Genomic DNA, 25,814 nt, shown 5'->3' with positions numbered 1-25,814 from the left:
ATGGTCATACTGAAGACCAAATTCATGATATAGAAGGAAAAGCCAAATAAATCTCCTAAAAGTAGCATATCAAGATAGATATGTAGGAAATATGAGGAGAAACAATTGGAGTACAAAATAAAGACTTTCAGCCACACAAACGCTCAGGAAATACATCTCACGTGCTCACACTGAAAAGAAGCAACAAACCACTTCCTCCAGCAAAACAATAACAATAAAACTGAAAGATAAAAGATGTAAGAAATAGTGATAAAATCCACAACAAAAACTCATAATAAACGTTCCGGGTGGAACTGGATTCCACCGTGCTTTGTATGGTGCCAATATGCATGTTTCTGTGATTTTTCCCATCAGTACTGTGATGTCAGAGAGGAGAAAATAAAGGTTACTTCATTACAAGGTTAAGAGTTTGCAAGCAGCAGGTGCTATAGCACAGGGGATCATGAGATTTGAGGATGCTGGTAAGGGCTGCGAGATGATGCCACACTAGGTAAGACAGAGAACAAAGTGAAGAGAGAATTGGATGAAGTGCCCATTGGGGGTCGACATGACCATGATGGTGATCGTATGGAATGGGAGGAAGGGTGTGAGAGAGTTAGACTCTGTGCTGAGCTGAGAAGGAGACAGATGGAGTTGGTGCCTTCTGTTTGGAGGCAAATCATGAGTGTGGGAAGCTAGGTTCCTCATCGGACAGAGCTGGAAATAGAAATGTCCATGTTCAGGATGTGACCTACTGGGGTTTAAGATTTGAAATACAGTCCATTTCCTGGGGGTGACAAGGTCATAGATTGGGTAGACTGATAAAGAGTTAAGGCAAACATCACTGGACTTGTGAAGGTCAACGAGCTATAGGATGAAGTGGACAGTGGCTCTGAATCATGGCTGTTGAAATCGCTTAGGATAATGGCAGGAGTAGGAATGGATAGAAATTTAATAAATCTGGAATCAAAATCTTTGAGAAATATGGGAGAGGACCTAGAAGTGAGTAGCTGACTTGATGAATAGAGTTAGAGAGAATGTCAAAATGGCAAAAGCCCTCATGAGAGGGAAGGTTTTGCCCAGGAATACAAAATATAATGGCTTAAAAGCCACAGTGAAACATCAGTACATGCTAACCTTGTTGACATGAAGTGGGGACGAAATAGCCTCCCTTTAAGCAGAAAAGTCACTCAAGTTTGAAAAGTCGCTCAAGAAAATCAAGTTTGAAACAAGGCAAAAGGGTAGAAGAAGTGTCTGCAAAGAGGTTTTAGATTAAAAGGGCGTTTGGTTGTCATGAAACTGTTTTGAAGGTATGGAGTAAAGATTCTAAAGGGAAGCTCCTGGTGAAAGATGTCAGGGTGGCGCAAATAAAGAGACATATAAAGGCATGAAAATGGGAGACGGTAGAGAACAATGAGGCTTGCCTGTAGGATGGTGGTTGATGGCAGGAATAAGAGGTGTGGGACTGTCTCAAGGTTGTGATTTGAACTTGAACTTGTCTGGCTGCCTGAACATACAGGTATGCGGGAGGCTCTATTTACTACCTGCTTCAAAATGTACCAAGTCAGCTTTGAAATCAATGGATGATTCTCTTTCCTACTCACTCATCTTCACTTGCAGAGCTCCACAGCTCTCGGCAGCTCCTCCCACGCCATTGTTGGCTATGCAGCAGTAAATGCCGTCATCGCTGTCTTCCACGCTCAGGATGGTGAAGAGCTGACCGTTCTCCCGAATGCTGTACCGGGTGTCAAAGAGCCTGTGGGTCGCAGAGCATTATGGCAGGTTAGGGCCCCATCTGTGATGTTTTGGCTATGATTAAATGATCACACAGGTGGCTTACCAATGGAGGAAGTAGACTAAATGTAAGAGGAAATTCGATTGAGTTCTGAATAACAGAATAAGCTTATTTGGGAATTGAAAGCTAACATTATATTCTAATCTTTCCTAGGCTCCAATAATCAGAGCAGTGTTGAGTCCTTCAAAAATAACTTCAAAAGGTGATGTCTGTTGATGAGACCAAACATAAAATTATTTATTTAGGGAAGTGTATATCATTACCCAAGATATGAGTTCTGCCCCATATTTACTGGGAAGTAGCAGCTAGATAATGAAAACACACACACACACACACATAAGTGCGACTAGCAGAAAGGGATAAACAGTTACTCACTACTGTATATAAAACAGATAAACAGCAAGGACCTGCTGTATAGCACAGGGAAATATATTCAATATCTTGTAATAACCTATAAGGGAAAAGAATCTGAAAAAGAGCATGTGTGTGTATGTGTGTGTGTGTGTGTGTGTGTGTGTATGTATATATGAACCGAATCTCTTTGCTATACACCTGAAACTAATACATTGTAAATCAACTATACCTCAATTTTAAAAAATGGAAAAAAAAGAAAGAGTTAAATATTTATAGAAGTAACTACCACTTAACTATTTGTTCATTCATTAATCAAATGTTTGTTGAGTGCCTAACAAGTGCCAGGCACAGTTCTAGTTCCCTGGGATACATAAGGAAGCAAAAAAGGTTCAAACTGTAGAAATACAGGTTTTACATATATTATCTCACTAAATGACGTGCAGCGTGAATGTTGAGAAGGGAATTAGGACAAAAGAAAGAAATTTGAGAGGAAGCGTCAACCTAAAAGTGAGTTTTATGACCAAATATCCTTTACGCTAAATCCGTATATTAGGCAGAGTAAAGCACCCCACCCCCAGCAAAGATCCATGTCTGAATCCCCAGAACCTGTGAATATGTTACCTTACATGGCAAAAGGGATTTTGCAGATGTCAAGGATCTTAAAATAGAGTATCCTGGATTATCCAGAGGGACCCAATGTAATCATTAGGGTCCTTAAAAGATGGAAGAGGGAAGCAGGAGGATCAGAGGATGAGCGGTGACAGTGGAGGCAGAGTATGGAGTGACACAGCTGCTGGCTTTGAAAATGCAGGAAGGGGCCAAGAAGCACAGGCAGCTCCAAGAAGCTAGGGAAGGCAAGAAATCAGACTTTCCTCTGGAGCCTCCAGAAAGCATGCAGCCCCGCCAACACCTGGATTTTCGCCCAAAGAGCCCTATTTCAGACTTCTGAACTCCGAAACTGGGAGATAATAAATTTGTGTTGTTTCAAGCCACGAAGTGTGCGGTAATTTGTTACAGTAGAAATGGGAAAAACTAACACGACATGAAAACAAAACCTGTAAAGGGAATGGAATTTTGACTTTTATAATTCAATGGGTGGCTCCCATCACACACTGATCTTAAAGAGGAAAAAAGGGATAGAGTAATTTTTGGTCTAATGTGACTAAGGATAATATAATCACTGGGTAGTTCATTAAATCACATCAAATAACTGAGGGTAGCCATGATAGTCACTCTCATGTAATTTTTGCTTTGTTTTTTGCTAAGTATAAGTTTTCATGGAAAATATGAATATTGGAATATCTTACAGATGTGCTTGTGGACCAAGAGTCCAGCCACTCTGTGAAATATAAACTTCCAAGATTTATAATCTGTTGTATCACTGCTGCTTAATTCAAGTACATAAATTGCTTTTAGATTGTGAGGGACACAAGTATTTATAATTTTCAAAATATAAATTGTTCTTTTTTATCGAAGTATACTTGATTTACAATATTATATTAGTTTCAGGTGTACATAGCATAGTGATTCAGTATTTTTACAGATTATACTCCATTAAAAGTTATTACAAGATAATGGCTATGATTCCCTGTGCTGTACAATATATCCTTGTTGCTCATCTATTTTCTACATAATAGTATGTATCTCTTAATCCCATATGCCTAATTTGCCCCTCCCCCATCCCTCTCCCCTTTGGTAACCACTAGTTTGTTTTCTATGTGAATCTGTTTCTGTTTTGCATATACATTCGTTTGTATTACTTTTTAGATTCCATATGTAGGTGGTATCATACAGTATTTGTTGTTCCCCATCTGACTTATTTCACTAAGCATAATATTCTCTAAGTCCATACATGCTGCTGCCAATGGCAGAATTGCATTCTTTTTTATGGCTAAGATTCCATTCTAAATATATACCACATCTTCTTTACCCATTCATCTGTTACGGACATATGGGTTGCTTCCATATCTTGGCTATTGTAAATACTACTGCTATGAATTTGGGGTGCATATATCTTTTCAAATTAGTGTTGTCATTTTTTCTGGATATATACCCCAGAGTGGAATTGCTGGATCATATAATACTTTATTTTTAGCTTTTTGAGGAGCCTCCATACTGTTTTACATAGAGGCCACACCACTTACATTCCCACCAGTAGTGTACAAGGGTTTCATTTTCTGCACATCCTCTTGAACATTTGTTATTTGTAAACTTATGATAGCTGACTGGTGTGAGGTGATATCTTACTGTTGTTTTTTCTAATAATTAGTGATGTTGAGCATCTTTTTGTGTGCCTGTTGGCCATCTGTATGTCTTCTTTGGAAGGATGTCTATTCAGGCCTTTTGCCCATTTTTTGATTGGGTTGTTTGGGTTTTTTTTGATACTGAGTTGTATGAGCTGTTTATATATTTTGGATATTAGCCCCTTACGGTCATATCATTCGCAAATATCTTCTCCCATTCTGTAGCTTGTCTTTTTGTTTCGTTGGTGTTTTCCCTTGCTGTGCAAAAGCTTTCAAGTTTAATTAGGTCCTACTTGTTTATTTTTGCTTTTATTTCTTTTGCCTTAGGAGACAGATTCAAAAACATATTGCTATGATTTATGTCAAAGAGAAATTTTTCAGAACTGTTTTAGATTTATAGAAAAATTGGAAAGGTAGTATAGAGAATTCACATATACCCCCTACATCCAGTTTCCCACATCTTAGGTAAGTATGGTACATTTGTTACAGGTAATGAATCACCATTGATACATTATTAATTAAAGTCATAGTTTATTCAGATTTGTTTTGTTTTTACCTAATGTCTTTTTCTGTTGCATAATCTCTTCCAGGATACTACATTTAATTTATTTGTCTCGTTTCCTTAGGCTCCTTCTAGCTTTGACATTTTCTATGACTTTCCTTGCTTTTGATGACTTGACAGTTTTGAAGAGTACTGATCAAATATTTTGTAGGATGCTCCTCTATTGGAATTTGTCATATGCTTTTATCATGATTAAATTGGGTTTATGGCTTTTGGGAGGAAGAACACAGGTAGAGTGCCATTTCATCACATCGTAACAAGGGTACTACTATCAATATAATTTCTCACTATTGATATTGACCTTTATCACCTGGCTGAGGTAGTGCTTGTCAAGTATCTCCTGTGTAAAGTTATTCATTATTCCTCAAGAAGCACTCAATTGTATTTTCAAAACATAATTTCTTCCTATTTCACATATCCTTTGACTAACAACTCTCTGAACCTGTTGCTCCATTTATTTCTTATTTATTTGTAACATATTTTTTGCCATACAATAAAGGGAAGATTTAAATTTATTAAAAGTAATTTTATTCATAGTATTATAAGCCAAGTTAGAATATTTATGGTTTCCTGAACCAGACTTATAATGTTGATTTTCTTTGCATGATTTGAAAAAAACTCATTGGTTGTCTATTTCTTCATCTACTTACAATATTGGTAGATAAACACATGAGAGGATTATAGGGCAATATTTTTCAAAGCTATTTGACAATGTAGGCAACAAACTTCCTTCTTGGACAAGTTAAAAGACGATGATGGGGAGAGTAGTCTTTGAATATTGACTTTTGAATACTGAATGCTATCTAACAACTATTATAATTTCAAAGTAGAGAAGAATATAAATAATATCTCAGTGTATAAGCAACAATAATATATTACATCATGTTGTAATATAAAACTATTTATAACTTCTACCGTAATAGTGTCACAGGTACTTTATTACCACTGTTATTCATGATGTATATTAAATGACGTTTTCCTATATTGTTTAGGAAGTCAATTTTATTATAGAAGACAAAGACATAAGATGGATAAAACTCATAAAAAGTGTTAAGCATATAAATTGTAAAGCTAGTAACTTATGAGATATTGGTAAAATGACTTGTAAGTAGAGATAAAAAGTAAGCTACTGACTTAGGAAATATAGGCAGAATTGATAAATTGTGTTGAATATAGGTAGTAAATAAAATTGCAACCTACTAAACATAGATGGAATAAATTAAAAATATGATGGAACAAAGAAGAGCATTATTTATGGTAGGAAGAGATGGAAAGACAAGTTCATAATTCTGCCACCTCTAGACTGACAACTTTGTCACCTTGAAAACAACCACCCACTGGTGATATGCAGTATGGCCCCATTATGGTCCCATGAGCTGTATCCAGGAAACACAGTTAAAATCCATGGCTGTTGAGCAGGCTAATTGGCAAGCTCCGGCCAGGTATATTTATCCCTGCATCCCTCCAACAGGGCAAATATATATCATTGGCTTCAGGAACCCCCCACCTGTGGGCCCTTGCTCAACCTCAACTCTGTTTCTTGTAAGAACACCACAGTGGGGACATCTGAGGCACAGGGAGGAGAGACTGGACATATAAACATTAAGTAAACCAAGATTCCTAAGTATATTAACTTGCCCTATTTCTTTCCCCTTCTTTCTATCTATGTATTTTATTAACATCTTTATTGGAGTAAAATTGCATTCCAATGTTTTGTTAGTTTCTGCTGTATAACAAAGTGAATCAGCTATATGTATACATATATCCCCATATCCCCTCCCTATTGTATCTCCCTCCCACCCTCCCTATCCCACCCCTCGAGGTGGTCACAAAGCAGCGAGCTGATCTCCCTGTGCTATGCAGTTGCTTCCCACTAGCTACCTATTTTACATTTGGTACTGTATATATGTCAATACTACTCTCTCACTTCGTCCCAGCTTACCCTTCCCCCTCCCCGTGTCCTCAAGTCCATTCTCTACATCTGTGTCTTTATTCCTGTCCTTTCCCTAGGTTCATCAGAACCATTTTTCTTTTTTTTTTTAGATTCCATATATATATGTTAGCATACAATATTTGTTTTTCTCTTTCTGACTTACTTCACTCTGTATGACAGACGCTAGGTCCATCCACCTCACTACAAATAACTCAATTTCATTTCTTTTTATGGCTGAGTAATATTCCATTGTATATATATGCCACGTCTTCTTTATCCATTCATCTGTCGATGGACACATAGGTTGCTTGCATGTCCTGGCTATTGTAAATAGAGCTGCAGTGAACATTGTGGTACATGACTCTTTTTGAATTATGGTTTTCTCAGGGTATATACCCAGAAGTGGGATTGCTGGGTCATATGGTAGTTCTATTTTTAGTTTTATAAGGAACCTCCATACTGTTCTCCATAGTGTCTGTATCAATTCACATTCCCACCAACAGTGCAAGAGGGTTGCCTTTTCTCCACACCCTCTCCAGCATTTATTGTTTGTAGATTTTTTGATGATGGCCATTCTGACTAGTGTGAGGTGATACCTCACTGTAGTTTTTTTTTTTTTTTTTTTTTTTTTTTTTGCGGTATGCGGGCCTCTCACTCTTGTGGCCTCTCCCGTTGCGGAGCACAGGCTCTGGACGCGCAGGCTCAGTGGCCATGGCTCACGGGCCTAGCCGCTCCGCGGCATGTGGGATCTTCCCGGACTGGGGCACGAACCCGTGTCCCCTGCATCAGCAGGTGGACTCTCAACCACTGCGCCACCAGGGAAGCCCCTCACTGTAGTTTTGGTTTGCATTTCTCTAATGATTAGTGATGTTGAGCATCCTTTCATGTGTTTGTTGGCAATCTGTATATCTTCTTTGGAGAAATGTCTATTTAGGTCTTCTGCCCATTTTTGGATAGGGTTGTTTGTTTTATTGATACTGAGTTGCATGAGCTGCTTGTATATTTTGGAGATTAATCCTTTGTCAGTTGCTTCGTTTGCAGATATTTTCTACCATTCTGAAGGTTGTCTTTTCATCTTGTTTATGGTTTCCTTTGCTGTGCAAAAGCTTTGAAGTTTCATTAGGTCCCATTTGTTTATTTTTGTTTTTATTTCCATTTCTCAAGGAGGTGGGTAAAAATGTTCTTGCTGTGATTTATGTCAAAGAGTGTTCTTCCTATGTTTCCCTCTAAGAGTTTGATGGTGTCTGGCCTTACATTTAGGTCTTCAATCCATTTTGAGTTTATTTTTGTGCATGGTGTTAGGGAGTGTTCTAATTTCATTCTTTTACATGTAGCTGTCCAGTTTTCCCAGCACCCCTTATTGAAGAGGCTGTCTTTTCTCCACTGTATATTCTTGCCTCCTTTATCAAAGATAAGGTGATCATATGTGCATGGGTTTATCTCTGGGCTTTCTATCCTGTTCCACTGATCTATATTTCTGTTTTTGTGCCAGTACCATACTGTCTTGATTACTGTAGCTCTGTAGTATAGTCTGAAGTCAGGAGCCTGATTCCTCCAGCTCCATTTTTCTTTCTCAAGATTGCTTTGGCTATTCGGGGTCTTTTGTGTTTCCATACAAATTGTGAAATTTTTTGTTCTAGTTCTGTGAAAAATGCCATTGGTAGTTTGACAGAGATTGCATTGGATCTGTAAATTGCTTTGGGTAGCATAGTAATTTTCACAATGCTGAATCCTCCAATCCAAGAACGTGGTATATCTCTTCATCTGTTTGTATCATCTTTAATTTCTTTCATCAGTGTTTTATAGTTTTCTGCATACAGGTCTTTTGTCTCCTTGGGTAGGTTTATTCCTAGGTATTTTATTCTTTTTGCTGCAGTGGTAAATGGGAGTGTTTCTTTAATTTCTCTTTCATATTTTCATCATTAGTGTATAGGAATGCAAGGGATTTCTTTGCATTAATTTTGTATCCTGCTACTTTACCAAATTCATTGATTAGCTCTAGTAGTTTTCTGGTAGCATCTTTAGGATTCTCTCTGTGTAGTATCATGTCATCTGTAAACAGTGACAGCTCTACTTCTTTTCCGATGTGGATTCCTTTTATTTCTTTTTCTTCTGATTGCTGTGGCTAAAACTTCCAAAACTATGTTGAATAACAGTGGTGAGAGTGGGCAACCTTGTCTTTTTCCTGATCTTATAGGAAATGGTTTCAGTTTTTCACCACTGAGAATGATGTTGGCTGTGGGCTTGTCATATATGGCCTTTATTACGTTGAGGTAAGTTCCCTCTATGCCTACTTTCTGGAGGGTTTTTTATCATAAATGGGTGTTGAGTTTTGTCAAAAGCTTCTTCTGCATCTGTTGAGATGATCATATGGTTTTTATCCTTCAGTTTGTTAATATGGTGTATCACATTGATTGATTTGCATATATTGAAGAATCCTTGCATTCCTGGGATAAACCCCACTTGATCATGGTGTATGATCCTTTTAATGTGATGTTGGATTCTGTTTGCTAGTATTTTGTTGAGGATTTTTGCATCTATGTTCATCAGTGATATTGGCCTGTAGTTTTTTTTTTTTGTGACATCTTTGTCTGGTTTTGGTATTAGGGTGAGGGTGGCCTCTTAGAATGAGCTTGGGAGTGTTCCTCCCTCTGCTATATTTTGGAATAGTTTGAGAAGGATAGGTGTTAGCTCTTCTCTAAATGTTTGATAGAATTCGCCTCTGAAGCCATCTGGTCCTGGGCTTTTGTGTGTTGGAAGATTTGTAATCACAGTTTCAATTTCAGTGCTTGTGATTGGTCTGTTTATATTTTCTGTTTCTTCCTGGTTCAGTATTGGAAGGTTGTGCTTTGCTAAGAATTTGTCCATTTCTTCTAGGTTTTCCATTTTATTGGCATATAGCTGCTTGTAGTAATCTCTCATGATCCTTTGTATTTCTGCAGTGTCAGTTGTTACTTCTCCTTTTTCATTTCTAATTGTGTTGATTTGAGTCTTCTCCCTTTTTTTTCTTGATGAATCTGGCTAGTGGTTTATCAATTTTGTTTATCTTTTCAAAGAACCAGCTTTTAGTTTTATTGATCTTTGCTGTTGTTTCCTTCATTTATTTCTGATCTTATCTTTATGATTTCTTTCCTTCTGTTAACTTTGGGGATTTTTTGTTCTTCTTTCTCTAATTGCTTTAGGTGTAAGGTGAGGTCGTTTATTTGAGATGTTTCTAGTTTCTTGAGGTAGGATTGTATTGCTATAAACTTCCCTCTTAGAACTGCTTTTGCTGCATCCCGTAGGTTTTGGATTCTCATGTTTTCATTGTCATTTGTTTCTAGGTATTTTTTGATTTCCTCTTTGATTTCTTCAGTTATCACTTTGTTATTAAGTAGTGTATTGTTTAGCCTCCATGTGTTTGTATTTTTTACAGATTTTTTCCTGTAATTGATATCTATTCTCATAGCATTATGGTCAGAAAAGATGCTTGATAGGATTTCTATTTTCTTAAATTTACCAAGGCTTGATTTGTGACCCAAGATATGGTCTATCCTGGAGAATGTTCCATGAGCACTTGAGAAGAAAGTCTATTCTGTTGTTTTTGGATGGAATGTCCTATAAAAATCAATTAAGTCCCTCTTATTTAATGTGTCATTTAAAGCTTGTGTTTCCTTATTCATTTTAATTTTGGATGATCTGTCCATTGGTGAAAGTGGGGTGTTAAAGTCCCCTACTATGATTGTGTTACTGTTGATTTCCCCTTTTATGGCTGTTAGCATTAGCCTTATGTATTGAGGTGCTCCTATGTTGGGTGCATAAATATTTACCATTGTTATATCTTCTTCTTGGATTGATGCCTTGATCATTCTGTAGTGTCCTTCTTTTCTCTTGTAAAAGTGTTTGTTTTAAAGTCTATATTGTCTGATATGAGAATTGCTACTCCAGCTTTCTTTTGATTGGCATTTGCATGGAATATCTTTTTCCATCCCGTCACTTTCAGTCTGTATGTGTTCCTAGGTCTGTAGTGGGTCTCTTGTAGACAGCACATAATGGGTCTTGTTTTTGTATCCATTCAGCCAGTCTTTGTCTTTTGGTTGGAGCATTTAATCCATTTATATTTAAGGTAATTATCAATATATATGTTCCTATTACCATTTTCTTAACTGTTTTGGGTTTGTTTTTCTAGGCCTTTTCCTTCTCTGGTGTTTCCTGCCTAGAGAAGTTCCTTTAGCATGTGCTGTAAAGCTTGTTTGCTGGTGGTGAATTCTCTTAGCTTTTACTTGTCTGTAAAGGTTTTAATTTCTCCGTTGAATCTGAATGAGATCCTTGCTGGGTAGAGTAATCTTGGTTGTAGGTTTTTCCCTGTCATCACTTTAAATATGTCCTGCCACTCCCTTCTGGATTGCAGAGTTTCTGCTGAAAGGTCAGCTGTTAACGTTATGCATATTCCTTTTATGCTATTTGTTGCTTTTCCCTTGCTGCTTTTAATATTTTTTCTTTGTATTTAATTTTTGATAGTTTGATTAATATGTGTCTTGGCATGTTTCTCCTTGGAAATACCCTGTATGGGACTCTCTGTGCTTCCTGGACTTGCCTATTTCCTTTCCCATGTTAGGGAAGTTTTCAACTATAATCTCTTAAAATATTTTCTCAGACCCTTTCTTTTTCTCTTCTTCTTCTGGGACCCTATCATTTGAATGTTGGAGCATTTAATGTTTTCCCACAGGTCTCTGAGACTGTCCTCAGTTCTTTTTATTCGTTTTTTTTTTATTTTGCTCTGCAGTAGTTATTTCCACTATTTTATCTTCCAGGTCACTTATCCGTTCTTCTGCCTCAGTTATTCTGCTACTGATTCCTTCTAGAGAATTTTTAATTTCACTTATTGTGTTGTTCATCACTGTTTGTTTGCTCTTTAGTACTTCTAGTTCCTTGTTAAATGTTTCTTGTATATTCTCCATTCTATCTCCAAGATTTTGGATCATCTTTACTATCATTACTCTGAATTCTTTTTCAGGCAGACTGCCTATTTCCTCTTCATTTGTTTGGTCTGGTGGGTTTCTACCTTGCTCCTTCATCTGCTGCATATTTCTCTGTCTTCTCATTTTGCTTAACTTACTGTGTTTGGGGCTTCCTTTTCACAGGCTGCAGTTTCGTAGCTCCCGTTGCTTTTGGTGTCTGCCCCCAGTCGGTAAGGTTGGTTCAGTGACTTGTGTAGGCTTCCTGGTGGAGGGGACTGGTTCCTGTGTTCTGGTGGATGGGGCTCGATCTTGTCTTTCTGTTGGGCAGGGCTGTGTCCAGTGGTGTGTTTTGGGGTGTCGTTAACTTAGTGTGACTTTAGGCAGCCTCCCTGCTAATGGGTATGCTTGTGTTCCTGTCTTGCTAGTTGTTTGGCATGGGGTATCCAGACTGGAGCTTGCTGGACATTGGGTGGAGCTGGGTCTTAGCACTGAGACAGAGATCTCTGGGAGACCTCTCGCCAATTGATATTACATGGGGCCTGGAGGTCTCTGGTGGTGCAATGTCCTGAACTCAGCACAACAGGCCAGAGCACCAAGACCCTGTCAGCCACACGGCTTAGGGAAGCGTTCAGCCAAACAGGAACATCGCGAACAGAGCGCACACCTATAGAAACCCTCTGGTAGTTTCCATTCCTTTCTCTATCTATGTATTTTAAATTTATTTAATAAACTGTATTTCAGGCATCTTAATTTGCTCTTTGAGCCTTCCTATTCCAGGACTTCTGGGATAGCTTGCCTGGTAGAGTACTTGAAGGCTTCTGCAGCCCAGGATAGTTTCCCACATTACAACATATATAGTAGAAGGAAATGATAAATTTCAATTGGAGCTTAGTGAAAACAAAGATGTAATTTTTCCCCATCCAAGTTAATGGATGTGGAGTTCAAGTTCAAGTTTGTGGAGGAGTTTAATGCTCTAGTCCTAAGGCAAGCTATGTGGCCTGCTAGAAAGCCAGTGGTTATATTTGTTACAGATTTTTAGAGTATTTTTGATCAGATAGCTATTGTAATGGGGAAAGGATAGCCCAACCTTTATGTGCCAAGTAGAAATTTTATCTGTTTGAGAGGCTACCTCACTATATACATCAAGAGTCCTTTCTGACTTTCAAAAGAAAAAGTCATGGTCACCTAGAGGTCAGATTCCTAGACCACATGCATCACTTGATTGGGATATTAGAAGTACAGGAAATGAGGCTGGTCCCTATTAACTCCCCAGAGTGTCCTGGAACATGTACCCCCAGAATTCGGATATCATGGTGTTTCCTAATTACTGTGAAACTTCTTCTAGGTCCTAACCTGGGATCCATGAAATAACCCTGACTTCCCCATATCAGTTAAATCACTTTATGTTGGGCAGTTCTCTCAACCTCACTGAAGTTCAGATCTTACATTTATAAAATGAGGAAATTTGCATTTTACGTATTCTAGAAGGTGAACTTTAGTACTGCCAGAGCTGTGATTACATTTATGACAAAGATAAATCACAAGGCAGCCTTGGGCATTCTTGCTGGTAAAAGGCAGAATACTTACTTAATGAGAATTTTATTTCTGGTCCAGGAAATTTCAGGCTGAGGATAGGATTCCACTGCACACATGAAAGTAGCCACTTCTTCAACTAAGGCATCCACTGTTTCAAGAGGAGTGGTGATGACAGGGGCTGAAAGGAGAGGAGAAATCAAACGAGAGCATTCTACAGTACTGCTTACTAACTCTTCTGTAAGTAGTCAGAGGCCACCACATACCTGAATGAGAATGACATTTCCCCGTAGTAGAAATTTGCCAGAAGGAAGGAAAAATTTTGTGCAGAGGATTTTGTTGCTACTTCTAAAGTAGGCATTTGAGATCAAAAGAGAAGGCTCTCAGGAGAGTCGGACTTAGATTTATTATATATGGGTAGAGGCAGATTCTGGTTTTGTGAAGTCCAAAGTTATATAATTTAGGTGTCCTTTTTAAGAAAAAATATATAAAATTATTAATACAAAATGTCTGTTGCCTCCCTAACACCAATCAACTTGAAGGGAAGTGTCACTGAAGGGAAGTCAAAGTGAAAAGAGAAAGCAATCTTAACAATTCCTGTTTAAAAACAATTTTCCCCAAATTTTGTTAAAACATATGTTTATATGAACACATTGCTAGAAACCACCAGAGGTCTTAGAAGGGGGCTCCTGTAAATGAGAGGCTTTGAAGGTGAAGATTCATCAGATTTATAAAGAATTCACATCTGCATTATGAGTAGATTAGAAAAAGACCCAATAATGAAAAGACAACCCAAACAACAAATGAGCAAAGGATCTGAACTGACCTGTCTCCAAAGAATGTATACGGATGGACAACAAGCATGTAAAAAGATGCTCAACATCATTAGCTATTAAGGAAATGCAAACCAAAACCTCAGTAAGATACTAGTTTACACACACTAGAATGGTTATAATAAAAAAGAAATACAACAACAAATACTGGCAAGGATGTGGAAAAATTAGAACCTTTGTGCGTTGTTGGTGGGAACGTAAAATGGCACAGCCACTGTGGAAAACAGGATGGTGGTTCCTCAGATAAGCATAGAATTAATATATGATCCAGCAATTCCACTTCTGGATATATGCCCAAAAGAACTGAAAGCAGAGACTCAGGTAGATATTTGTCCACCCACGTTCAAAGCAACATTACTCATAGTAGCCAAAAGGTGGAGCAACCCAAGGGCCTGCCAACAGATTAATGGATAAACAAAATGTGGTATATCCATTCAACGAAATATTATTTGACAATAAGAAGAAACAAAGTACTGATACATGCTACAACATGGATGAGACTTGGAAACAATAAACTAAGTGAAAGAAGCCAGTCACAAGAACGACATACTGTACAATTTCATTTATATAAAATATCCAGAATAGTCATTATCTGTAGAGACAGAAAATACATGAGTGATTGTCTAGGAAATGGATGGAGAGATTAGGGAGTAAGGAATGCAGGATTTCAAATAGGTGTAACAAGAATGTTCTAAAGTCGATGATGATGATGAACGCACAGCTCTGTGGACCGTATACTTTACCCAAAGAGACTGGTATGTGAATTATATCTCAATAAAGCTGGGGGTTTTGTTTGTTTGTTTTTGCTTGGGGTGTGTGTGTGTGTGTTACAAAAAGAAAGACAAAAGGAAGAGAGGCCATAAACATGGTCCCTCTCTCCTCCCACCTCCATGAAATGAGGGTCACCTGGCTTAGAAGAATTGGGGAGGAAAGAGAAGTTAAGAAGGATGAGAATGTGTTGGTAAAGGGATGCACCCCACTTCAATTTACAAATCTGTGAATCCCACCAAAACAAAGGGGTGAGGTCCTGGTCACCTCAAGGGTTTGATGGTGTGAGAAAGTGCCGGCACCTGTATTTGGGTGAGTCTGAAAATCTACCCCATTGTATAATCTGATTTAAAATAATTATCATCATCACTGCTTTGTTATTATTATTTATCAAAGATTTATTTACGATTTTTCATGGAGCAGGCACTGGGTTGACTAGAAGCAAAAAGATGTGTAAAGCACATCTCTGCCTGGTCAGAGTCCACAATCTAGATGATAAGGTAGGATAGATACATAAAATGATCAGTTACAATAATCAGTTATGCCTGCTATCCTGGCATAATTGTTAATAGTACCCCCATCCTCCAAAAATACCTGAGTTTGGACAGTAAATTATATGGTCATTTTAGTTAAAATGCAAGGTGCCTAGAAAGCCAAGTAAGTAGTGTGAGCAATATTTTAGATGCAGGGTAGGGGGTGACAGCCCCGTAAAACAAGAAGAAAAAACTGGCACATTGGTCATTAAAAAATGCATCCAGGGCTTCCCTGGTGGCGCAGTGGTTCAGAGTCTGCCTGCCGATGCAGGGGACACGGGTTCGTGCCCCGGTCCGGGAAGATCCCACATGCCGCGGAGCGGCTGGGCCCGTGAGCCATGGCCGCTGAGCCTGCGCGTCCGGAGCCTGTGCTCCGCAACGGAAGAGGCCACAACAGTGAGAGGCCCGCGTACAGCAAAAAAAAAAAAAAAAAAAAAGCATCCCGTATCTAAATGAAACTTATTTTTTCAGTAAACTCAGAGGCAAACTCATTGGCTGAGAGTAAGGGAAACGGTGGTTGGGAGTGTCCACTTAGCCCGTATCTCTTTCGTAAGTGTTATTCTTTTCTTAAGGTCCAGTTTAAGCATCATCTCCTCCCAATCTCCCTGACTTCCTAGATAGAACCAAATGCCCTTTTCTTTAACCTTGGGTCATCCTATATATGTCACTCATAGCACTTGCCACACAGATGCTATTAGAATGATTTATGTCTTTGTCCCACACTCAGTTATAAAATCCTTAAGCTTTGGGTCAGGGACCATGTCTCAGACGTCTCTCTATCTGGAGGGCTAGCACACTGACTAATGTATTGTTTAAATGAACCAAACTCTATTACTGAGGCCTTTATAAAAGGCATAAATTTTTTAAAAGGTTGAGAGAAAGTAGGTGAAAGAAGAGGGCAGAATTTTTAGGTGAAATGACGTCTTTTATATTTTATATCTAGGCAGCAAGGCCTCCCTTTTCCCAACTTTGCACTAAAATGACCATTAATATATACAGAATGCTGTACAAAGAAATAAAGAAATTAAAAGTATTAAAGAATAGTTAAGAGACATAAAAACAGACAGGCACTAATAAACTTCTAACAGAAGTTCCAAAAAAAATAAACTAGAAGAAATGCCACAGAAGTAATATGTAAAGGGATAAATCACTGATCATTTTCAAAAGTGAAAAAAAAAGCAGAAATATTCACATTGAAAGTTTCCACTAAGCATCGAGCCAGATAAAGAAAAATAAATTCATCCTTAGATACACTGGATTAAAACTGTAGAAAATTTAAGATAAAGAAAATCTTAAACCTTACTAGAAAGAAAAGATCAATCACCTTAAGAAGAATGCCAGTTAGGCTAATCTGATATTATTTGGCAACAATTGATACCAAAAGGCAATGGACCAGTACTTTTAAAAGGCTGAGAAAAAAATAACTTAGTCTGGAATTCTATAGCCAGCTTAGATAATCATTTTTTTTTAAATGAAGACAAAGTAAATACACAGACAAATACTGAGAGTATTTACCACTGAGACCTCCTCTGAAACAGTTACTAAAAGTATATAAACTCCATAAGAAATAACTTGTACCCAAAAGAAAGGGGCCAGTGATGAGAAACTGTAGTTAACATAGATGGTGGTAAAATATAATTGCAATTTTAGACACTGTGGAATATATATTTTTTAAAGTCAATAATTTTTGTGTTTATAGAAATGGAACTAGAATTCTAGACAAACAATTATAAGATGAAAGTTTAGGGAAGAAGTTCAGCAGATTTGTTAAAACATTCTAAGTTCTTTACCATAAGCAGGAAGATGACAGAAACACTGAATAACTCTAAACATGGGGAGAAAATATATGGTTAGGGACATATTGTTAAAATTTCATTAATGCTCACCACTAAAATAATAGATGAAAACCCAAAACTTCCAGAGTAGCAGAAGAAAAAAGAGACTAGAACTGTATCAATTAAAAAAAAATGATGAAGAAGCAGAAAAGGATAAATAAGCCAAGAGAAGGTATAGTTAACAAGACACAAATTAATGTGGAAGAAACATGGCCAAATATATCAGAAATCACAGTAAACACCCATGGTATAAACTGATCTATGGAAAGACAGACACTATCACACAGGATTAAAAAACACAAAAGACATGCCTAAATAAATTAAAACAGAAACATTGGATATAAAGAGAATGGAAAATATATACGAAGTAAACAAAACAAAGTGATAAAGCAATAAAGTAGTACTAATATAAGAAAAAATGGAATATAAGGTGATAAGTAAGCCTCTAAAGAATGAAGAGAAATACTACTTAATGATAAAAGGAACAATCCATCAGGAAGATACAACAATCATGAAGCTTAATTATTTAAAAATATAGATTCAAACAAAGCCCAAACTAAAGTTAATATTACCAGAAGATATTACAATGAAGTAATGGGCTACTAAATTTTTAAAGAAAATTACACACACACACACACGAGAGTGGAAAAATGAATGAGTAGCAAAATGTTATAATCATTTACCTCCTAGCTGTGAGCATTATGTGGAATTTTGTATTTTTGTTTTGCCATACCTTACAGCAAAGTATTACAGGAAAATACTATATAATATTTAAAAATATATAAAATTAATATATATTATCTTTTTAATAAAAAATTATAGGACATAAATCAGAAGGCCACAGAAATGTTAATTTTCCAATGCAGTGGAAGCAAATTTGTAATTGATAACAAAGTTTGAGAAAGTCAGTCTCTTAAGAAAGAAAGCAGATTTTTCTAAACAACTAATGAATGAAATAAGCAATCAATTGCATAATCACATAGATATTGAGAGATTAAAAAACAAAAAATATTATAGTAAGGTCATGGGATGCAAGTAATGATGGTTGACTGATAGTATTGAATGCTTTCATTGTTTAAAGAAAGCCTGTTGAGGAACTAGACGGTAAGAGGTTCTAGCACAGGACTTGAATTCAAATCCCTGCTCCATCACTTACTTCCCACTCACTTAACTAGTTGCCTTGGCATCTTCAGCTGTAGACGGAGATAATAAAATCACCGCATAGGCTTGTCATGAGGATTAAGTAAGTGAATATACATAATGCATTTAACATTGTCCTTGGTCCATATGGAACAGTCTGTGTTATTTGATTTCTATAATTTAGAGACAGAAACCTGAACTATTCAGTTGTTCTCCTGGTTTCTGTATTACCTGCAAATTACCAATAATACTTCTAGGAGTCTATCCCAAGGAAATAATCCCCAAATGGAAAGGCATATAGATGAATTTCACTGCACAAAAATAGATTAATTGTACTAAATTGTACTAATTGTGTGAAAGTGGAAGAAGATTTAGGCACACAGCTTTGTCTTCTAGCTGTGGTGTACTGGAGTTGGCTTGTACTGGCTTGCAAGAGTCAAGTGTTAATTTTTCGGAAATTTAACAAGATAATGGAATGGAGCCATTATTAGAAACTAAATTATATAAATTTGATTAGATAAATTGTGTTAAAAACAAAGTAATAATACTCAACATTTATCACTTTTTAATTATTTTTCTATATTTTACTATTATCTATGTTCTTGTGGTTATTTACATCTAATGTCTGTAGAAATTGTAGGTGTGCTACTATACATCTCCTCCCAACTCAGTGTTTGTTGGTACCTGGAAATTGGCTGTGACTGGAGCATTTATACTACAGCAGTCAACAAATGTAACATATCAGGGCCTTTTTTTCCTCAGAGAGGCAAATGTTCAACATATATCAGCAACTGTTATCTAAACAGGATACTATTTACACAGTCACTGCAAATGGTACTTTGAAGATATTGATGATATAAAATATGCTCATGCTTTAGTGGCAGGGAGCAGAATTGCATAAACAATCTTATTATGATATCTTTTTTTAGGATATGTAGAAAAAAATGGAAGAAAATATATCAATATGTTAACAGTCCTGGAAGTGTGGGTGATTTTCTCTTTTAAACTTTTGTATATTTTGTGTTTTCAATATCATTCTTAATGGCTGTGAATTATTTTTACCCCAAACTCCAAACTTTATTCATTAGTTTCTTCTCATTCAACATGCAGATGCAGAAGTGACAGAGTTAACAGACATGATATTATCTTTCCAACGAGGCAACACAAACTCTGTTGAGATCAGTTAAGATCAAAGAAGTAAATCTTAGAATGTCTTGATAAACTTAGACATGGAGAAATACATGAGCTCTTACTAAGAATAGCTTCCCTTAATGTTCAGTGGCATGACAGTTTCATGTGAGATTTGATTCTGTTTTTAATAATTTTAGCATCTAAAACCGATTAAAAACCTGCTATCAGCCATGCATTATACTTTTCATTCATGTTCTCATTTATGTATCACAACGAACGTAAAGGCAGATACTTTTATTATTCCCATTGGCAGATGAGCAATGAAGGCGACGAATTGTTCAACAACTTGTCTAAACAAAACAAAAGCAGGAAGTGATAGAACTGAACTTCAAAGTTAAGTTTGATTTAAAGTACCTATCTTTTAACTCTAAGCTATACCATGTCTTCAGTGTGGTACTAGTTACAGAAAGGGGAAAAACATGATTGACACCAATATCAATATCAATACCTATAGGCAGAGTATAGTCAGTTAAGTCCACTTTGCCCATATTCCAAAATTACCCAAACAAATCTGCTTTCAGATTTTTACTGGCACAATCACATAGTTGTATTTAATGACATTTGTTGACTCAGCAGACCGTCTCCTGTTTGCTTTCATTCTACTATCCAGCTTTCATCTCAGCCAGGGCCTGTTTAAACTAGGACACTATTTCTTCCCTCAATCCAAGGACCACATGATCAACAAATACATGAAAATAAACACAGTGCTTTTCTGTACCCAAAGAGTAGCTTAACTTGAATACTAGCTGCTGAGAAGGATATGATATTACCCTTTTATGGGCTCTAGCACATGGCCATTGACACACCAACTTCTGATTGACCAGCTGCTGACTGATATAACCAAGTGACTGAATAAACAAAGAAGTCAGGTGTATTTGCTCCTTTCTGTTCTAGTATAATTAGGGCTCAGACTTGGAACATATTCATGCTTTTCTAACATCATGAATACAGTATTGTTTTTTCGGTGTGACAGAACACTTTGGTGTCGGAAATTTTTCAAATCCCCCAAAGAAAGAGGATGTTCAGTATTGCTCATCATTTGGCATATCTTAGAAACTGACACATTGATTCTGCTGGTGATGTAATCAAACATAAGTTATTTTTTATTATGATGTCTTTGGAACTTCTAAGGTTCATTGATCATCTCGATAATTATTGTTATCTCACTTATTAATACCGTATCATTAATTCTCTGTCACAGAACACACTGTTGGTCCTTGCCTTCAGGAATGACACTGGGGACAGGCAGGTAGGAATTCTGGGTCAGCCTGTTAGAATTTCTGAAATGACCTCTCCTGGGGGGCATTCCTTTGGGATTAAGAGATGATTTCACAGGGACTCATCTAGAATGTGCTTGTTCCCCAGAAGTGATCACGCCACCAATCATTGACAATCCTTAGCATAGTACATAGCGTTGTAAGTTGAGCACTGGTAGGTCCTTCACTTTAGGAGAAAACTCAGGCTTACAGTGACTCCATGCTTTCCCTAAAGACACACAGAAAGGCATCGGGGACTAGAAAAGGAACTCGATTGTAACATTCTCTTCCAGACCTGCAATATCCTTGTTTCACTTTCTTCATTATTTGACCTAGACGACATGGTATGTTGCCAGGTAATCTCAGCTCCCTTACTCTCTAGTCCTTTAGCTGCACTGACCCTGGAAAGTACCAATCTTGAACTAATCCAACCAGCTGTCTTCACTGCTCATATGTTCATAAAGTATTGTTGGATAAAGTGAAACAACAGTGCAGATCAGGACCATGATGGGCGTGCAGTCTCCAGTCCCAGCGGGTCCTCAGCATGGACATATGGTCCTTCTACATTATCGGATCCACTTCTCTCATCTTCCTGAATGGGACCATTTCCTTGAGGTCCTCTAGGCATCCCTTACTTGTCACTTTCCCCCAATAATCTCACGTCCTATTTCACTGAGAAGTTGCCTACTTCACCTTTCGAAATATGGTAGAAATCTTGCCATTTCTGCTCTTTTTCTGTTCTTTAAGGTCAATAATATTTAAAGCAACTGTGTTTCCGCAAACATGGAGTGAGTTACTCTTTCAATATATGTTAGTATAAAACATTCATCCGGGACTTGGTGTCCTGGATTTCAGTGACAGCTGTGCCTGATCTGACTTAGTCATATGTCAAATTTGTGAATTCTATCTCTGTAGACATATGATTTAGAAGAAGAAGTTACTAAAATATACCTTAAGTTAAATCACTTGAGACTCAAGAACTTCTAGGTATGGTAGTTATGGGGTAATTTTAAAACTGGAATTTGGACGGGAGTTCTTTGTGCGTAGCATGTTAACAAATTCAGGGTTGCTTACATGAACTACTACACTCCTACAGAAAATCCCACTATACACTTAACACTCCCTGATAAAGCGTTAAATATTATTGAAGAATGTGGTTAAGGCGAATGTTCAGTGAAATGTTGACTATTTTCATACATGACAGTTTATAAAATTTTCCTCCTTATGGTTTGATACTGAGCTCATGATTGAAAGTATTACTAGTTGAAATGATTCAGAAAGATAGTGACTTTTCCCTTTGTCTTTGAATATTAGGAATATCAATTGAATTAAAACTATAACGATACACTATTAATTCTACAAAGTTGGTTATTAATTTTATTGAGGAACTCCTATGCCGATGGTTGGAAAAGAACCCATGGAATACTCTTGCAGTATTTTAATTGTGTCAGTTTATTTTGTGATATATTATGCTGCAGATGCCTTGATTCATTCACGCTAAAGGACTTAGGAAAAAGGTATACCATCTAAAAAGCCTCTTCCCATTATTGCCTTCTGCCAAGAATAGAGAAAACAACTAGAGGTATTTTGTGTAGAACAATTTCATTACTTTCAATAGTGTTAAAATAATCACATATTAATGTGTTTTTTTGTACCAATATATCCCATGTACTTCAACATTTAAAATTTTAAGGATTGTGTTTTCATGATAATGTTTATTCTCAGAACTGGTAAGTGTAGTTAATGAATGTTTGCTCTTCCAGGCCTGGTGTTTTGGCTAAGGCTGATGTTAAACCCATATTAATTTACATTTTTTAATAATACTCAAATACTCTCTTTGAGTAGGCTAGGCAAAAATATTTTTTTGATTTTACAGCCTAATTAAAGCAGTAAATAAATTATGAACAAATAAACAAGGTTGGGGTAACAATCTGGCTATTTTATTTAGAAGTCAGGGTTTTGGCTTTGTTACATTTATGCCACCATTTTTGAAGTTTTCAAAATAAACAGTGTGCTTCACCTGTAAAGTTTGGAAGCTACAAATCTTCTCTTTCTAGAATATAAATTAGGAGGTTGGGTTTGGTTTTTCTTTGTGCACGAGATTCTAATTTGGACCAGAAAATCAATTGTCCTGCTCCTTGTAAGACTGGATTTCAGTAAATTTTAGTATTTAACCATGTCATTTTTATGTAACTTCATGGTTTAGAATAGCACAAATAAATTTATAACAATCCATAAGTCCAGACGTCCAGGTGCTGCCTTTCCGGACATCCGTTGTATGATCAGGAAGTATTAAAATAATCTGAAGCCAATGGTAAGTCTTTCTGGCTATTATTAGCTATTTGGAAAGATCTAGATTCTCTTTTATCTGGAGCTACCTTAAAGTATTAGTTGACAATTAGACATTTAAATACATTTGAAGATACTGTTCTACTCATGTAAAATAGAAAAAGAAAGCAACAAAACAACATAAGTCTATGAAATCCGACTGTTTGTGAAGAAAGCTGTATCTTGTTAGCATGTGAATTTTGACCTTGTGGTTCCAGAAATTCTAATGAACCACAAAATCTAAGCTATGTTTCCCATCTACATACAATATATTTTATTACCTTCACTTATCTATACAATACAAACCTGTTTAGTTCTTTGGTAAAGTAATATGAAGGGAAAATAATGCATTTGAGTGTGTCATAAATCACAGAACCTTTTTTACTCTACTGTAATACATTTAATTTGAAAACTCTGTAGTATCATTCAATCTGCTTTCTCGTGTCTTTGTAAAAAGATTTCAATGAAGCCCCCAGTCACTTCACAAGTCACCTATTTTCCTATCTTTCTTCCTGATTTGAAATACCCTAGTCTCAGTTTCATAATACGCTGGCCAGAAACTGTGGACATTCTTGCTACTGCAACAGGTGTTTGTCAGTTTCTTAAGTTGCTTTCCTTTCCCCTGAGGTGGTGTTATTTCCGGTACATTCCAAAGGCTCTGAAAAAAACCTTTCACAGTCTCTTGCCAAACCAAATCATGGCTCCAGCCTCTAAGTTATTGAGAACCCATTGTTCTTCAGGCTTTTATCTTATAGGCGCTTGTGTGCGTCTTTCTCTAATTCCAATGTGGGAGGAACTAAAATATTGATTAAGAGTTTTGCAAATCTGAAACTGAAAATGGAAATGATTTTTGTTCAGAAGCAAACACTCTGGATGTCTGGGAGTGCGGTTGATTATATTCCCGGCAAACCTGATGTGAAAAGGTTTTCATCATCCATTTAGACCACCCTGAAGTTTGACATACACATAAACAAACTGACCTCGATAACTTGCAGTCTACCTGCTAATGTTTCCCCTATAAGTGAGGGCTCCACATTCACTGAAAGGCTGAACTTTTTATTGCAGAACTTAAGCAGAGGAGGGATAGCAGTAGAATGGAGACCATCAATCAATTGCTTATTTATACAGTTTTTTCCCTCTCCATATACTGCACCCCTACTTCACCAAGTAAAACCCAAGCGTGCCATAATATGAATCAGTCATGATCGGAACACACGCATGCACCTCAGAACTATGATAAGGCAAGAGAAGACAAGATTGCTCAAACCAACCTTTTGGAAGTTTCTCAGTCCCGCTGAAGGCAACCAAAGTAAGAATATGTACCAGTGGAATGTTGACAAGCTCTCTCATGATTAATCCAGGCTCAGGCAGGAGAAAGTTCTTTCTGGACAACACAAGGAAAATGCGCCCCCCCCCCAGTTTACATTTTAAAGCATAGTTTGTTCCAAAAGGGTCGTCTGCTAATGACTGTTTGTGTCAGCAGCTCCACTGACTCTAAGTATAATCAGGAATTCTCAGACTTGGCTGTAATGATGGACACGGCCAGCTGGTGAGTATCCACTTAGGCCAGTAATGCAAGTGTAGGGCTGGAGGAACAAGGGAAAGAAAATCCCTTTAGAATCCCTTTTAAGACAGTGGTAGAAGGACAATACCAGATGCCTTTCACAACCATCACTGGATTCCCCGAGGTATAGTTTTCCTGGTCTTCTGAGTCAGCTCACCATCCCTCCCGCACTCACCCCAGGGCCCTGGGCATATCTAATCATGACTCCTCCCCATTTCTCACTTCCCCCTCCCACATCCATCCCGTTAACAATTCCTACAGATTGCACCAACTCGATATTCCTTGATTTCCTCCCCTCCTTTGATTCCAGCTAGTCTCACCCTATCCCAACCTCCCTTTCAGACATTCATCTTCTTGGAATGACAGTGGTAACCTCCTGTCTGTTCTCTCTGTCTTGTGTCCTACTGTCCTCTAATCTCTTTTCAGATCGTCTGCCCTACTCAAAAGTCTTCAGTGGCTCTTCATCATAGAAAAAAATATTCAAACCTAATATGACGTAGGAAGGCTCGCTGGACTCTGCCTACCTGTTTAGCCCCATCTGCTACAATCCATGCCTCTAGTTTAGTATTTAGCAACGTGGTTCCCTGTATACAGCCTTCCTGCCTCCATGAATTGTTCCTACTGTTCTCCCGTCTTGGAATGCTTTCCCCTCCTCTCCACCCAGTTAATACCTATCTCAGCTTGATCATCATCTCCTCCTGGGAGCCACCCTGGACCAAAACTCCCACATCTTCCCAAAGTTGCATTAGGTTTACCGCCTCTGGGCTTCTCTGTCATTGCACTTACCACATGGTTTTAAGATTTTTTTCCACTTGTGTTGGTGTCTCCCTCATTCTTTGGCTTCATGAGTCCACAGAGTCAGCAGCCATGGACTGTCAATTGCAGCAGATTCTTCCAAAATGTTCTCCTATGCGAATTGCCTTTTCCCACTGGAACAATGTGTCTTGGAGACTTTTCCATGTTAATGTACAGCACTACCTCATTATTTCTATTGGCTACACAGATTTCTAAATCGTGGATGTATGAT

At 37.4% G+C, this 25,814-nt stretch overlaps 1 protein-coding gene across 1 annotated transcript in view; it reads right to left on the bottom strand.

Annotated features, from left to right (window-relative positions):
• MUSK (muscle associated receptor tyrosine kinase) overlaps positions 1–24,626 on the bottom strand; it is a 91,338-nt gene extending 66,712 nt beyond the window's left edge. Inside the window, exons 1-3 of the mRNA XM_022579076.3 lie at positions 24,495–24,626; positions 13,394–13,520; positions 1,584–1,735 (exon numbers count right to left, since the gene is read on the bottom strand). Of these exons, the coding sequence (XP_022434784.2) occupies positions 1,584–1,735; positions 13,394–13,520; positions 24,495–24,573 (358 nt within the window). The 5' untranslated portion in view covers positions 24,574–24,626. The remainder of the gene's footprint in view (positions 1–1,583; positions 1,736–13,393; positions 13,521–24,494) is intronic.
• Positions 24,627–25,814: the final 1,188 nt, after the last annotated feature.

This window comes from Delphinapterus leucas, chromosome 6 (assembly GCF_059928025.1).
Source record: "Delphinapterus leucas isolate spDelLeu-1000000601 "Yukka" chromosome 6, BTC_Dleu_Yukka2, whole genome shotgun sequence".
Taxonomy (NCBI): Eukaryota; Metazoa; Chordata; class Mammalia; order Artiodactyla; family Monodontidae; genus Delphinapterus; species Delphinapterus leucas.
This window is presented reverse-complemented; position numbering and strand designations above follow the sequence as displayed.